We start from the raw sequence: 16,178 nt of genomic DNA, 5'->3' as shown, positions 1-16,178 counted from the left end.
ATAAAAGAAATACAATTCCAACAGTCTGTGCTAGTTTGATCATTTTCAGGCAACGATAATGGGCAGATGTAATTTACTACTGGTCACAACACATGAACAATTATACAGTCTCCCAGTTCCTCGGGGGTTTCATGGTAATTTTTGGAACAATCAATCCTTTTTACTAAGAACAGAATCACATGCATGAGGTTGCAGTTTATAGGAACACCCTGATTTCTTATCCGAACACTGCTCCCCTGCCCAACAGATTTGCATCTGTTGTGAAGACCACACAATTCATTAGGAAAGCCACCACTCGTGGAGACCATAAATCTGAGAATGAGGTACTCCAAACTCTGGTCCCCACAAGGCATTGTGCTGAAGTTACTTGATACTGTGTGTTGGGGTACCCTTTGCAAAAACCCATGGACTGAGGGAAGGATCACTCTCTGTTTACAAGCACATACTGTACACTGGTCATCACTGTGCCAGATCTCTACAGGGGAAAGTATACCTTATAATCCATCTTGAATCTGGTATGCTTGACAAATAAATTTAGCATATTTAGGTCCAACACTGGTCTAAAGGACTAGTTACTCAAGTACAATAACAAAAAATACTCAGAAAATTAGGGGGATATGATTTCCATGTTCATTTCTTCATTCAATCTGTGCATCAATCGATATAAAATTAATACTAACCCCAGCTTGTTTCAGACATTTGATTCTGTTCAGTTCTGACTGCTGTTCTGGCAGTGTATGTGACCCTGTTCCCTGGGTTGCTGACTAAAGGAGACTAAGTTAAACAGTCTATGAGGTTTATACAAATTTGCTGTATACTGTAAACATGTCCTTCTTGATGGTGTGAATGGTATACCATGTTACCATATGTTTGTATATGTGCATAGGTTTAAGGGTATTGAGCAGCAAATTGCAGCAATTTTAAGAGGAGTCTCCTGCTCACTGAACAGAATTTTAATGACTTTAGACAGTTACTGCTGTGGATGGAGATTTGTAGCAGTATGAAAGGTAATTAGCAGGTTAACAGTAAGCAAGCATGTTTAGGCAGGCAGGCGAGGCTTTTCAAACATAATGTGCTTCTATATTCTTATTGTGGGAATAAAGTTTTGTGATTCCTAGGACAATGTACTTATTTTTTGTTGGGTTTCAAACTCTATAGTTATGATGGCTTGCACCTCAAAATTCCAAGTGCTGATGGCATTTAACCCAAGAGTAGAAAAGGAATTTAGCTCTGTGTTTGCTTTAAAGAATACTGTACCACATAAATGGCAAATTGCCATGGTAGTGCCATTATTCACAAGAGAGATCATAGGTAAGTAATTTTGGGCCTTTTAGTTTGACATCTGGATAAGAAAGTTTGGTATTAAGGATATTATTGGAGAGGCTATTGGTAAGTATGGGTACATAAGTATGAGCCAGCATTGTATTATGTACAATAGATTGTGCCAGACAAATCTTAATGCATTCTATGATGAGATGAGCAGAAACAGCAACTGAAACAGTTATTTACTTAGATTCTGCCTCTGTTACATTATCACCCTGAAAGGAGAGATAACCGGCTGAAATAAATAACTCAAAAAATAAATATATATATATATATATATATATATATATATATATATATATATATATATATATATATATATATATATATATATATATATATATATATATATATAGACACACACATATATATATATATATACACATATATATGGTCTGTCCTTGGTTCACTATTAATTTATTCATAAACAGTCTAGACATGCATTTTTTATATCGTCTCTGTGATGGCTGATAATACTAATGATAGGTTAGCTGTGGGGAAAAACAGCATGAATTATGTACAAATCTGTGTTGGTACCTTTCCTTAACTAAGAAGGATTTGTGAGTTACTATGTATATATACTTATTTCAAAGCACCTTCTTGTACAAAAAAAGATAATTAGTGTGAGGGATGAAAGCAGAGTATAAAGCATAGACTCATGAATGTACACAGCTGAGAATTAATCTATTCAGCGGCATTAATGTACATTACTGTTTAGAAGAATTCAATTATTACTAATGGGGTACAAGAGACATCATAGTATCAATGGGTAGTATATTTTGAAGGGCAAGCATTTAGTCATGCATCTGGAGAAAGCTTTTGAATTTTAAATTTTTGCTGCTCAGTTTCAATTTTGATGTTTAGTGTTTGGTTAGGGCACAATCCCACCTTTGATGCCCAGGCCTCCATATCTAATAGACTATTTCTACGCCCCTTATAGGCTGACAGTCATTCAGCACCCCCTCACCTTGTTCAATGTTGAAGTGATGAATTCTGCTTTTCGTGGTGGGTGGTGCATGTCTTTGCTAGAAAACAGAGGAAATTGAATTCCCAGAATCCATAACCTCAGCACATTAAGAGAACGGTTGAATGACCATCAGCAAAAGGAAGTAGGGGAAATAAGAAAGAGAGAGTAATGCAGCTCTATTAAAGCTTAAGTAATAATGGAGGGTACTTATGACAGTATCACTGTAATGCAATATATTCTGAATAGCAGACCAACCTTTTGCACTGTTCTCTTCTGAGACCATTTACTATCTAAAATTGTACTGGTCCTCACCCCTCAGAAACTATTTATGATGGGGAAAGTAGCTTCACCCAGCTGTCCACGATGTGGTGCCTCTGTCGCTAATTTCATGCATTTAATGTGGGATTGCCCAGTGATATTTAGGTATTGGAGGGCAATTGTGAGCTTCATGGCTACTGAACTGGATCTTCACCAGATACTTAACCCTGCTACTTGTCTTCTGGGTCTCCTTGACTCCGTGATACCTAGAGTAAACACTAGATGCCTGATGAGGTTGCTTTTCTTTTACGCAAAAAAAGTTGTTGCACTGCACTGGATGGGCCCCTTGCCACCGACTCTGAATAGATGGATTGGACTAATTAAATCGCAACTGGAACTGTACAAGCTCACCTACTTAGCACGCGGATGCCCGAAGAAATTTGAGACTATTTGGAACCCTTGGCTCGAGTCGCCAGCCACAAAAACTAACCAGTGATAGTCAGCCGTACCTCTTTTTCTACTTTCCCCCTTTTTTCTTTCCTTCTACCTATCTTTATTTTCTTCAAATGTTTTTTATGTTGTTAAAATTCAATAAAAATCAACCTTTAAAAAAAAAAAAATTGTACTGGTGCTTTAACAGTGACAATTTTTGGTGATAAGATTTTCTTAAAACGGCGGACCTTACCTCCATTCAACTTCCAAGTCTTCGCTGATACTTGAATCATCCTCCAAATTGTTATTGCCATCTAACATGAAAAATCCAGGGTGTGCAAACTGGTTGCCAATTTCGTTTTCTTCATCAGTGCTGCTTTCAATATCCTCATGGTACTGCAGCCAAGGAATTTCTCCATCTTCCAAAGAAATCTGTTCCCTGAAAAGGGCATTGTGTATTTTAAATATTAGCAATACTCACAATCATTTATCAAGTGATTTAAAGCAGCTGCACTAGGTGAAATTTCTTCCAAATGCAGCATGCCAAAATTTCTGAATTATTGAAACATGTTCACAATAAATACATAAATAATAAAGGGTTCAGAAATACTGTGCAATTAAGAAGAACGTATGACACACGCTAGGGTTACAAGTTCACATAAAAATTTAGGGACATAACTAAAAATCCAGCTAAAAGGGCTACGCTAATTGCATTTAATTTAAATGCAATCAGTGCAGCCCTGAAACATGCATTTATTAATCAAGTCCACATACATGCTTCTGTGTATGTGACATAAAGGTTATGTAATAAAAGGCACAAAAGCTTGCCCAGGAGCTCTAACCCATAACATCTAGTTAGCAGATAGAATTAACTTGTCACCTGTTTAAAAGTGAACATGTTATTGGCTTCTATGGGTTTCTGTTATTGGGCAAACTTAGTGCTTTTAATTACATAATCCTTTATGTAACATACACAGAAGCATATATGTGGACATTACATAACTCTGTATATCACAGACTCAGGGGCATGTATGAGCATTTTCAATTTTGAATGTAATTATAATGTAGTTAAAGTATTACTGATGTGAAGTGGGGGCATTACTTCTTTTCTGAACTGACAAAATAATAATATGCCATTGCTAATACTCACTAGATCTCATTTATGAAAAAAAAGACTAAACAATGATTGGTTGCTATGGGTTAATGCAGAGATCCAAAATTTGCCCAGTGTTTGTAAAGAAGTACCATTTATTGTTGGTCACAGAGAGAGGAACCATGAAACATTTTTATTACTGGGGAAATATACATGTATTATAAAAAAATACAATGATTGTATGCTCCATGGACTATGGCAGACGTTTTTTCCCTTATTCCAGGATGTCAAGACTGACTTCACTGCCTCATGGACCCTGTATGGACTATGTTTCTGCTCTTCTATGTACTAGTTAAAGGGTGGGAGTGTAACAAAAAAACTGATGTACAACTGGAAGGCAAATTATATAAACAACCTGGTCAGTTATTGTAATCTAATTATTGCCACTTTAGATGTTCTTTGTAACTTATGAAGTATAGAGCTAAAATATATTGAATTTGTGAACAGTAAATAAAGCAGACTTATCTGAATTACTAACCAAATAAATCCCCAGAGCTAGTCACAGAGGGGTGTTCATGATAAAAAAAAAAATTGGCTGCTTTGTAACCAGAAAAACTGCACACAAGGTCATAATAGCATTTGGGAAGAATTGTGCTTGGTAATATTTACTAACTGAGAGAAATTTACAATTTCAAAACTACCGTTATAAATCTACAGCATACGAGAAATACTGTTTTGGCATTTGGACAGCTAAAACCTCCAAAAACCCATCTATGTGTAAAAGTGTAATGATCCCAAGAACTGGAAATGAAATGCTTAGAAACAGGTTTTGTGGTCAGACCAATCATACTTTACAGTTTGAAAGAAGCCTACAATCTGCAGTGCTCAGTACCATCAGTTAAATATGGAGAAGTATCTCTCATAGCAATATCATGGTACTCGTTGGGTCTTATTTATCACATTACGGTACAGTTAAAGTGTGGAACTACACGGACATTTTAGGAGATCATTTGCATCCAAAAGCAAAAACACTGTTACTGCTCTATAGAGTAAATCGTAAAATTTGTTTTGCATTTTATTTTGGTTTAAGGAACATTAAGACAAAGTTTAACAAGCCCTGCGGCAAGAACAATACACAGTGTTATTTGAGATTCCCTTGATTATTATCATTTAAAGAAGTAGAAGCTATTCTGTTGAAACAATGGAAAATACTCTTTACAACACAAAAGAATTTCACACTATTCCACAGAAAACACAGGCAGTGTCAGGAACAAACAGTAACAGTTAAATACTCCATTACTATAACTTGTTTTAACACTTTCACCCATATTTCGCCCTCTTTGCTTTTAAAGATTTTTTTCATGGACATGGCAGTGTGTATTTACACCAGCTAATGAACAAATAAATCACTTTAAAAATTTAAAGAAAATTAATATGTTTTTAGTGCAGTATCCAGGTGGTGTCTAGCAATTATATTACTACTGGTTGTTGCAGTTCAGTTTGGCGTTTAGCTTTTAGCCGTATTCAAACTTAATTTTTCAGAAAAATTCATGTAAAAAAATAATTTAAGAATACATACTCAACTTGAAAACAAAAATCCCCAGGCAGTGTTTCCCAGCTTTCGTCACTTGAGGTATGGTCTTTGTCCGAAGAAAAATATGAAGGCAAGCATGTAGACCATTCTCCATCACTGCAATCAGAGCTGGAAAAGGACGAATATACCAAAAATAAAACTGACTGAATATACAACTCAACCAAATTCATTTTATTTGGACACTTAGGGGGTTATTTATTAAGGGTTGAGTTGTGTTTTCTATGAAAATTTGAGTTTCAAGGTTTTTTTTGGTCAAAACTCACATTTTCAGGTTAAAAAAAAACTTGAATTTTTTTAAATTTATTATACCCCGACCCTGGAAATTGATCGAATCCGAAAATACACCATCTAAATCATGCAGGAGTCAATGGCAGAGGTTCCTTGAACCATTTGAAGATGTCAATAGCCTGCACGATGTTCGAGATTTGCCAGAAAAACTTCCGAGTTTTTTCCTGCAGATAACTCGATTAAATTTGAGTTTTCGGGTTTCGCAACACGCAGAATCAAGTCTTTCCATTTTAGTTTTTTCTTAAATAAGATACCATTCCAGTTTTGAGTTTATTTGAGGTATAAAAAAAAAAACTCTAAACATTCGACCTTTGATAAATAACCCCCTTAATATGAAGTGAAATTAGCTTTCATTATTTTGCTAGCAATTAAACAATCACTTTTTTTTTCCAGTATTTGCCTTTGTATACCAATTAGTATTGATTTTAGAATTAAAGGGACATTATCGAAAGCAGTCCTCTGTTCCAGTAATGCTTTAGTATAATGAAAGCAAGCATCTGATTAGTTGCTGTTGGATATTGGACTGGTTTATAGTTTGACTATTTATATCTTCCTTCAGGAGTAAAGCATAATTAGTTCTAGTTCCCAAATAAGTGTAGCTTTGTAAATGCAAGCTATCACGCTACCCTCTTAAATGGTAATTTGTCCTTTAGAAATTAGGTTTTTTGATAGTGTGGTTCCCAGTTAAAAAGACACTATTAAACAAAAATGTCTGCCCTGATTCATTTTGAAGCAGAAATAGAATTGTATGTGCATTATATCTCTTAGAAACAGAAACAGCCTCGCTCAAGCAAGACCCCTCCACGAACCAGAGCAGGCAAAGATCCAAACAGGGAGCACAACCACAATGTCACATAACAGCTTGCTTTCTGTTGCAAAGGCAGAATGTAAAACAGCTACAAGAAACACATTCACGGCAATTCACAAGATAACTAAACTTAGTACTGTAACCCCATAGAACAATTCAGTAGTTAGCTTTTTTTTCCCCACTGATTCGAGTGCAGTTAAAAAAATCTAAATAAAGACATTACTGGTTACAAAGATTTAAAGGGTTGGGTCAAATTTTACTTTTGTCTCTGCATAGTAACCGTTACTTTCAGGCACACTAATGGGGTTATTTATTAAAGTCCAAATGCCAAAAACCCGGAAAAAAAAAAAAAAGTTTTTTTTCACTATAAAAAAAAATAAGTATACATAATAATAAGTATACAATACTCGAATCCAAAAATCCGGCATTGCAGACCTGCCGAGGTTGTATATAAGTCAATGGCAGTAGTCCTGAAGACATCTTGATCTGCGCTGGGTTTAGTAAAATGAGACGTTTTCGTGCTGAAAATCCGAAAAATGCGTGCAATCGAAATTTTTCATGTTTTTTCCTGCAAAGGAAATTGTTGGGAAAATGTGTTGATAAATAAGGGGAAAAAACCCGTGTGGATTTGGGCGGAGTCATTTTTAGAAAATAACGAGATCAATTTGGACTTTAATAAATGGGCTTCCCCGATGCTGCAAATGCAGCCCAATATAAAGTGCTGTGTCCACCTCAGAATCTCACATTTAAGATGTAATTATAAATCATTCATCTATGTTACCAATTTCCTACCTTTCGTCGTCCTTAATGGAGTCAGACAATTTCATGACTTCAAAGTCATCCCAAAATGTATCATCCACTGCAGGTTTATCAACTTGGCAGTCTGTATAATCTTGCTCCTTGCAAATGCTCTTGATTTTTTTTCTTGCTCCGTCATCACTACCAACTTCCACATGCCGGCGACTCCTTTCATCTCTGCAGGAACTTTCTACTTTGACTAGTGCTCCTCGATTGCTCCTTTGGACTGTTGAGTTGTCCTTTTCTTCATCCAGTAGGGTAGAATTATTATTGCAATAAGTTGTACATTGCTTTCTAACTTTTGGTCGGACAACTGGTTCAGCTAAACTATCTTGCTCCATTGTAGTGCTATTAGAAGCAGTTTCAGAATAAAATCCAACAGAATATTTTGATGTTAAATCAGTCCTGTTTTTCCTTGGCTGCAATTCAGAAATACCCAGTGATGCTACTCCAGTGGCTTCATCCTCTGATTTCATTGACATATTCCACTTGCCATGGGAGGTCCCGAAATCAATTTGGGAACTCTTGCATAAAGATACAGGCCATATTTCTGATAATCTGTCTTTTGCCCAACCGTGATTTTTACTTTGTAACTCAGACTCCATCTCATAAAATGTCCCCATCTCATCAAACTCAGAGAGTTTTTTTTCTAAGGATTTTTCAATTTTGCTAGTCCCCTCAGCCAACATAAAATCCTCTGTAATGTGACAGCTTTCCTCTCCATCGCTACTGTCTGGCTCAAAAGAGTCAATATTTAAAAAAGAAATACCATTTTGATATGTATGTGGTACATGCCTAGTAAGAGTCTTATTTTTTTTACATATGGACTGGCTACATCCATGTTCCTCTACTTCTGTAATTAAAGATGTAACATCAGCCATTGCTTTCAATTTGTTGTCTTGCTGCAAGTCAGATATTAAAATATTGTTGTACAGAGGTGAATCACAGCTTTCCATGGAAACTAGAAAAAAAGAAATAGCCCCATTTTCAACAGTGCATAAAACATCTAATAATACTGTAATGGTACATTTGTCAGTATAGAAACCTAGAATGTCAATCAGTATAGAAACCTAGAATGTCCATCACCTCAAAACACTGCTACTCTTCCTCACATAGTATGGCGGAAAGTTGCCATTATCATCCTGTACAGTCAATAGTTACATCACATTTCCTGCCTTTTTCATTCAAGGTATTTATCATTTGTCAAGAATAAAAACACACAAGAAAATTTGGAGACTTGCCCAAGGCTCCCTTCGGTTTGGCCTAAATTAATCTCAGCAAAGTGAGCTCCCAAAATTTGTCAAAACAAAATATAAAAGACTGGGGAAAATATCTACAAAAAAATCTTAATCTGTGGGAGCAATGCAGTTTTTAATTTATTTAATGATTTAACTGAAACTTCGTCTCATTGTACATAGAAAAATGTATAAACTGCTGTATTCTATGATAACAGATGAGAAATTACACAGCTGGGATTCAAAAGGACTACAATTATACAGTCATAAAGCCTTGAGTAGCAATATGAATGTATTAGAGCAAACTGTTGCCCTGCTGCCATAGGATTCCAAGATGACTTCCATTATCAGAGAAAAACAGCTTTTAGCAATTTATGAACAACCATTTTTGAGTCAGAGACTGCTGGGAGTTGATGGTATAGAATTGTAGATGCCTTGTCTTCAATCCATGAAAATCTTAGCTGAAATATAGTATTACTTATAACGTATGCTTTATTACAACTGTGTTACGGGTTGTGAAATAATGTTGAGAGTTGCAAAGCAACAGCTTTAGGACTGCTGGATAGACTTCCTTATATCTTTGTTAATATTAGCTGGGGGTATATTATTTATGAAACATAAATGACACAAATGTAACAAAATGTAGTTAACATTATTATTACAACTATGGAAAAGAATATGAACACATTACTTACATGGGTTTTTAAGCTTTAATACTTTCTATAATTTTCAATTTTTTCTATTGCGGTCCTCCAGAAATAACACATTTTTGTTTATTTGCTTTTTATTTTTGCCAGTTTTTCCAATATTGAAGTTTAAAATTTTCGTTTTTCACCTTCTTGTGTTTAGCAGTTCAGATGGGGGCCTGTAAACTGTTCTAATGTTATAAGAGTATCATTAAAGGGGGGGTTCACCTTTAAGTTAACTTTTAGTATGTTATAGAATGGCCATTTCTAGGCAACTTTTTAATTGATCTTTATTATTTATGTTTTTGTAATAATTTGCCCTTTTCTTCTGTCTTTTCACAGCTTTTAAACAGGGGTCACTGACCACATCTAAAAACAAATGCTCTGTAAAGATACAAATGTGTTGTTATTGCTACTTTTTATTACGCCTCTTTCTATTTAGACTCTCCTATTCATATTACGGTCTCTTATTCAAATCAATGCATGGTTGCTAGAGTAATTGGACTCAAGCATCAAGATTGCTGGAAGTTCAATTTGGAGAGCTGCTAAATTAAATGCTAAATCACTCAAAAACCACAAATAATGAAAAATGAAAATCAATTGCGGATAGTCTCAAATTATCACTCTCTACATCATACTTAAAGTTAACTCAAAGATGAACAACCCCTTTAAAGGCAGCTCTTACTTTGTATATAATAGTTAATATTCCACAGATACTGTTGAGAAATGTATCCGACAATGTAGCAAATTTTTAACAGTTCCAAGACTGAACCCTGGATTACTGAGCTACCACACTGAAACAACGAGAGGTACAGCAAACTTCAATTATAGAAAAATGGTAAAAAAAACAGAAAGCAACAGAAAAGCTTGAATATCCAAATCCTTAATCTATAAACTGTGGCTCTGCTTCTTTTTCTGGGCTATAAGATTGCCCAGAACCAAATGACCACTACTGAATTCTGGCAGTTACTGCATCACAAAAGCAATGAATAAAGTCCAGTACGCTGCAAGTCACAGTAAACTTGTAATTAGTAGTTGACAGTCACCAAACTTGCACCTTCTATTGAAAGAAGGAAAGCTACTAAAGCAGTTTATTGCAAATAGATTAGCCACAATAGTGCAAACTATAACACAATTTTTTTTCTGCAGAATGCTTTACCATACCTCAGTAAACAACTCTAGAAGCTCTCTGTTTGTTTAGGATACAGCAGCCATATTAGCTTGGTGTGACCACACTTCCTGCCTGAGTCTCTCCCTGCACACTCATAGCTCTGGGCTCAGATTACGGGGGGGGAGGGAGGGGGAGAACGGAGCAAACTGAGCATGCTCAAGCCCTAGACCTGGAGGTTTATGTTGAAAACAGGAAGTCTGATACAGAAGCCCATGTGTTCACAAGAGAAGGAAAGAAATGCAGTGTTTCTTTTGACAGTTTTGAAAGAGGACTCAGAGCAACATTACTTTGAGGGTTTACTGGCGTATTTATATAGACCTTTCTGTTAAAGTTTACTTAATGTTAGCCTTCCCTTCTCCTTTAATGGAAGTATCTATATTTTTACTTTTATTTAGGAAAACCTGTATAGGAAGAAAAATGATGTCTGTTTAAAAACTATATCTAAGGCCTACTAATAAGTCCTAAAAATATAGTTCCAATTTGATGAATTTTGCTATCAACTTAGAAACCTCCTGGCACATGTATGAGCCCTCCCTGACTGCATCCAGGTTATGGTTTATTTAGATATCAATTGTGCAGACTGGAAAATCCTAATCTTAATTGGATGGGTCCAAGTTGGTACACCATTTTGGAGGCAAAATGAAACAACAAAGGTCTGTTACTGGCAAATCATTTCTCTCAGGGGTCCCCAACCTTTTTTTAACGGTGAGCCACATTCAAATATAAAGAGAGTTGGGGAGCAACTTGGGGTGCCAAGTAAGTACTGTGATTAGGTAGCCTCTATGTGGACTGGCACTATATAGAAGGTTCTTTATGGCAGTACAGCTGTTTTTTAGGCAACCAAAAGTTTCCTCTAAACCAGGAATTCAAACAATGTTGGTGAACCACATGTTGCTAATGAGCCACTGGTTGGCAGTACAGGATAGGATCCATTATCCGGAAACCTGTTATCCAGAAAACTCAGAATTACGGAATGGTCACCTCCCCTAGACTCCATTCTATCAAAATAATCCAAATTTTTAGAAATGATTCTCTTTTTCTCTGTAATAATAAAACAGTAGCTTGTACTTGATCCAAACGAAGATATAAGTAATCCTTATTGGAAGCAAAACCCAGTCTATTGGGATTGTTTAATGTTTAAATTGTTTCTAGTAGACTTATGGTATTAAGATCCACAAGGTCCTGAGCATTCTGGATAACTGGTCAGATACCTGTATCATTAGCTTGCTTTTTGAGCAACAGTCATTTTTTCCTCCCCTGGACAGAAAAATGATTTTGTGCTGCTTCCCTAATCTAATATTTATCTCTCGAAGTTGGGCGCTTTCTATTGCAAATCTCTAAGATTTGTTTAAGGTATTGTCTCTTGTATGCTAAAATGATCTAACATTGCTATTTTGTCAAAGTAAGAATTAATAACATAGCACACACTTAAATCTTTTTCTTTCTGCACATCATCAAGTTCCAGTCCTTCACATTCTCTGATTTGCTGACATGATGCTCTGTTTGGGCTCTTTATAGAAGGCCGAAAGGTCACATACGCATGCCTTCTTCCGTACCTCCGCCCAGTGATGGTCTGAGAGCTTCCAGCTGACTTAGACCAGGCTGATTTGCATACTTCCTGACCCATCACTATAAAAAATGGAAATCAGGCATAAATCAAGCTAATATTGTACTTGACTACAAGCATGTAAGGTACCAAAAATATACTTTTAAAGCACTATGCCATTAAAATATTTTAGAACCCTACATGTAAAATTCAACAAAAATACAAAACTTTGTAGGACAGAAATAACTCTTAAGGGAGCATAAAGCTTTACATTCACAAGGTTACAAAGTGTCTGAGATGGTAAAGTGTCTGAGATGGTAAATAAGCCTTAGGGAATTATTAGGTACAATACATCAACAGACAGAAAGTTAACTATATAATATAATATATATATATATATATATATATATATATATATATATATATATATATATATATATATATATATATATATATAGTTATATTCATTATGAAGTGCTAAGCGTTAAAAGCCATTAGAAGCAGGTGGCCCATCTGAAGTGTTCTTTTTATTTGCTTTCACAGACTACTCCTAGTTAAAGAAATCCGAACAGTTCAGTGTAAAAATAAAAACTGGGTAAAATGTTGTGCAAAATGAAAAATGTTTCTAATATAGTTATCCAAAAATGTAATGTATAACGGCTGGAGTGATTGGATGTGTAACATAACAGAACACTACTTCCTGCTTTGCAGCTCTATAACTCTGAGTTAGTCAGCGACTTGAAGGGGGGCCACATGGGACATATCTGTTCAGTGAGTTTGTAATTGATCCTCAGCATTATGTCCCATGTGCCCCCCCCCCTCAAGTCTCCAATTGGTTACTGCCTGGTAACCAGTCAGTGGAAAGCAAGAGAGTTGAAAATAATGGGAAAGCCGTCTCCCATCAGCGCCGAGCCCCCCAGCAACAAAGTCCTCTCTGCCTTTTTCCGGCGAGGGAGGTAAGGAAAGGGAATGCAGGGAGCGGGTCTGGCCCGTCGAGGCTCAAAAGAACTGGGGCCCAGTCCGACCTTGTCTCCCATAGACTCCATTTTATCCAAATAATGCAGATTTTTTTTTCCAAATGATTTCCTTTTTCTCTGTAATAAGAAAGCAGCCAGTGGTCTTAATCAAAACTAAGATATTTTTAATCCTTAATTGAGGCAAAACCAGCCTATTGATTATTGTAATGATTTTCTAGTAGTAGGGCACCTGTTGGGTAAAAATGTTATCCCTAACCAAAGATGCACGCTAATAGAGCCGCATTCAGGTTGGGGATAATAGTATTTTTTAAAAATGCCCCCAGTTAGTGATACGCAACCCGCACTTGGAGGGAGCACCCGGTGCGAGCAGCCATGTTGTATGGAACCTGGATAACAGGTTCCATACCTGTAGCAGGCTTTTAGCTCAACTGAAAGTCAGTAGCTCAAGGGTTAACAGAATCCAGAAAATGTAGAGACAGTATATAGACATTGTCACGGACACTCTGGGCCTTCAAAAAGCTGTTGAACTTAAGCTTGCCTAGCAGTATAAACCCCCTTCTGAATAAGTTTACACATTTTTGGGGGGTTTATACAATGCAGTTGTCACTATAAACCTCGCCGGAAAGAATCTCTCTATCTGGACAACTCCAGGTCCCAAGCATTTCAAATATCAGATCCCAGACCTACACAGTTTTTTGTTAAAAGGGTGGTTCACCTTTACATTAACTTTTAGTATGTTACCCCATCTTAAAAACAAATGCCCTGTAAGGCTACACATGTATTGTTATTGCTACTTTTTATTACTCATCCTTCTGTTCAGCCCCTCTTCTATTCATATTCCGGTCTCCTATTTAAATCCATGCATGGTTGCTAGGGTAATTTGAACCTAAGCAACCAGGTGGCTGAAATTGCAAACTGGAGAGAGCTGCTGAATACAAATCCAAATAACTCAAAAAGCAGAAATAATAAAAAATGAAAACCAAATGCAAATTGTGTCAGAATATCCCTCTCTACATCATACTAAAAGTTCATTTAAAGGTGAACAACCACTGCAGAGTAGCACAGCAATATATATGCATGAAACTAAAGGCAGAATGAACTATAGGCTCATAAGAATCATTGTTTAGTCTGACCCACAGCAGGGGAGGGTTATTTAGATTGCACCATGTTGAAAGGTTTTTACAGAAGACAAAAAAAATCCTAAATTCTTGAGAACTATTAGCAGAACGGTGGGGGTGAGCAAACACAGAATTATGTGTGCGCCTTTAAGATATTCTGTGCGTTCCACAGTCCGGCGAGTATTAGTGGAGTCAATGTACAAGTGAAGGCACAGTTACACAGAGAAACCATTAGCGCAAGGCTTTTTGCGGTTATTATCATACCGCCCAGCAGTCCGCTTTTCCCCCGGGACAATCCCGATTTTCTAAACACAACGCGCAGTCCAGATCGCTGTTTAAAAGCCTAGCAGTGTCGTTAAGGTCTAGCTCCTTGACTCCTTCCGGACACCTGATCCAGACGACCCAAGTCTCACTTCGCGAGAACGTGACGTCACACCACATATATAAGCGGACTGAAGCTTGGGTTGAGCGCGTTATTAGTGCATATGCAGGGGTACTGATGGCTTTAGGCGTGCGAGCACAAATTATTTGTTCTTTGCTTGCAGTTCCTTCTTTTGTTAAGGGAGTAAAAAAACTATTTTTTTATTGTGGTGGTTGTCTGCCATGCTGTTCACCCACAGATAGGGTTTTCACCTTGGCTGATGGCTAAAGCCGAACATAGGGGGCAGGGCAGATAGCATTGGGGTGGGGCAGTGATGTAGGAACAGGCGTGATGACGTCAGAGTTGGGCACAATGATGTATGGAGTTATGACACTGGCAGGGCCGTATTTATGTATAGGCCCCGAGGGCCTGTGCTTAGGACAGCACGGTTTTGGGGGCAGCCCTCAGGGGTGATTATTATTATTTTTTTTTTAAACCCTAATCCAGTGCCGGAGCTGAGGTGTAGTAGGTCCAAGGTAGAATGCGGAATGGTGATGTCATGCGTACGGCGTGTTGACATCACTTACACTGAATACGGCTGACCCCATCATAAAAACAGATGCCCTGTAAGGCTACACGTATTGTTATTGCTACTTTTTTTTTTTATTACTCATCTTTCTATTCAGCCCCTCTTCTATTCATATTCCAGTCTACTATTTAAATCGATGCATGGTTGCTAGGATCATTCGAACCTTCGCAACCAGATTCCTGATTTTCAAACTTGAGAGCTGCTGAATAAAAAGCTAAATAACTCAAAAGGCACAAATAATAAAAAATTAAAATCAATTGTGAATTCTCTTAGAATATCACTCTCTACATCATACTAAAAGTTCATTTAAAGGTGAACAACCCCTGCAGAGTAGCACAGCAGGGGAGGGTTATTTAGATTGCACCCCTGAGGGCCTGTGCTTAGGGTGGAACGGTTTTGGGGGCAGCCCTCAGGGGTGATTATTATTATTATTTTTTAAACCCTAATCCAGTGACGGAGCTGAGGGGTAGGGGAAGAATGCGGAATAGTTAAGTCATGCGCACTGCGCGTTGACGTCACTTCCAATGAATAAGTTGTGTGACGTCATAGAGCCTGACGTGTGACATCAGTGTGCTGGCATGTGACGTCAGCACGCATGATGTAGAGGCGTGTTTAGGTCTGATGCCTAGTGAGGCAATAGCAAGGCAAGATGCAACTGAATTTCTATCTAGTTTTCACAATTTTTTAAAGGGTTGATGCCCAGTTTAAAACCACACAGGTGGCAACCCTATCTCTAGCTACATTCTGCTTGATGAGTAATCCTTTAATTACAGGTATGAGATCTCTTATACATAAATCAGTTATCCAGAAAGCTCTGAAATACAGCAATGCTAATTTAGAAAAAAAAATCTTATTTTTGATTGGTTTTCTTTTTTTTTTTGTATCTGTAATAACAAGAAATGAACTGCTTTTTTAACTAAGCCATGTTGAGGTG

General features: G+C 36.9%; 1 protein-coding gene across 3 annotated transcripts in view; it reads right to left on the bottom strand.

The window, feature by feature from the left end:
- The window catches only part of pja2.L (praja ring finger 2, E3 ubiquitin protein ligase L homeolog), a 27,974-nt gene extending 13,255 nt beyond the window's left edge, over window positions 1-14,719 (bottom strand). Inside the window, exons 1-5 of one of the 3 annotated variants that reach the window (XM_018264430.2) lie at window positions 14,559-14,717; window positions 12,082-12,282; window positions 7,556-8,522; window positions 5,653-5,775; window positions 3,234-3,419 (exon numbers count right to left, since the gene is read on the bottom strand). In XM_018264430.2, coding sequence (XP_018119919.1) covers window positions 3,234-3,419; window positions 5,653-5,775; window positions 7,556-8,522; window positions 12,082-12,280 — 1,475 coding nt within the window. In that variant the 5' untranslated portion in view covers window positions 12,281-12,282; window positions 14,559-14,717. Of the gene's footprint in view, window positions 1-3,233; window positions 3,420-5,652; window positions 5,776-7,555; window positions 8,523-12,081; window positions 12,283-14,558 lie in introns of all 3 variants that reach the window. The other 2 variants (XM_018264433.2, XM_018264438.2) reach the window with 2 other exon arrangements.
- Between the last annotated feature and the right edge of the window lie 1,459 nt (window positions 14,720-16,178).

The sequence above is a fragment of the Xenopus laevis genome, chromosome 1L (genome assembly GCF_017654675.1).
Source record: "Xenopus laevis strain J_2021 chromosome 1L, Xenopus_laevis_v10.1, whole genome shotgun sequence".
In the NCBI taxonomy this organism is placed as follows: domain Eukaryota; kingdom Metazoa; phylum Chordata; class Amphibia; order Anura; family Pipidae; genus Xenopus; species Xenopus laevis.
This window is presented reverse-complemented; position numbering and strand designations above follow the sequence as displayed.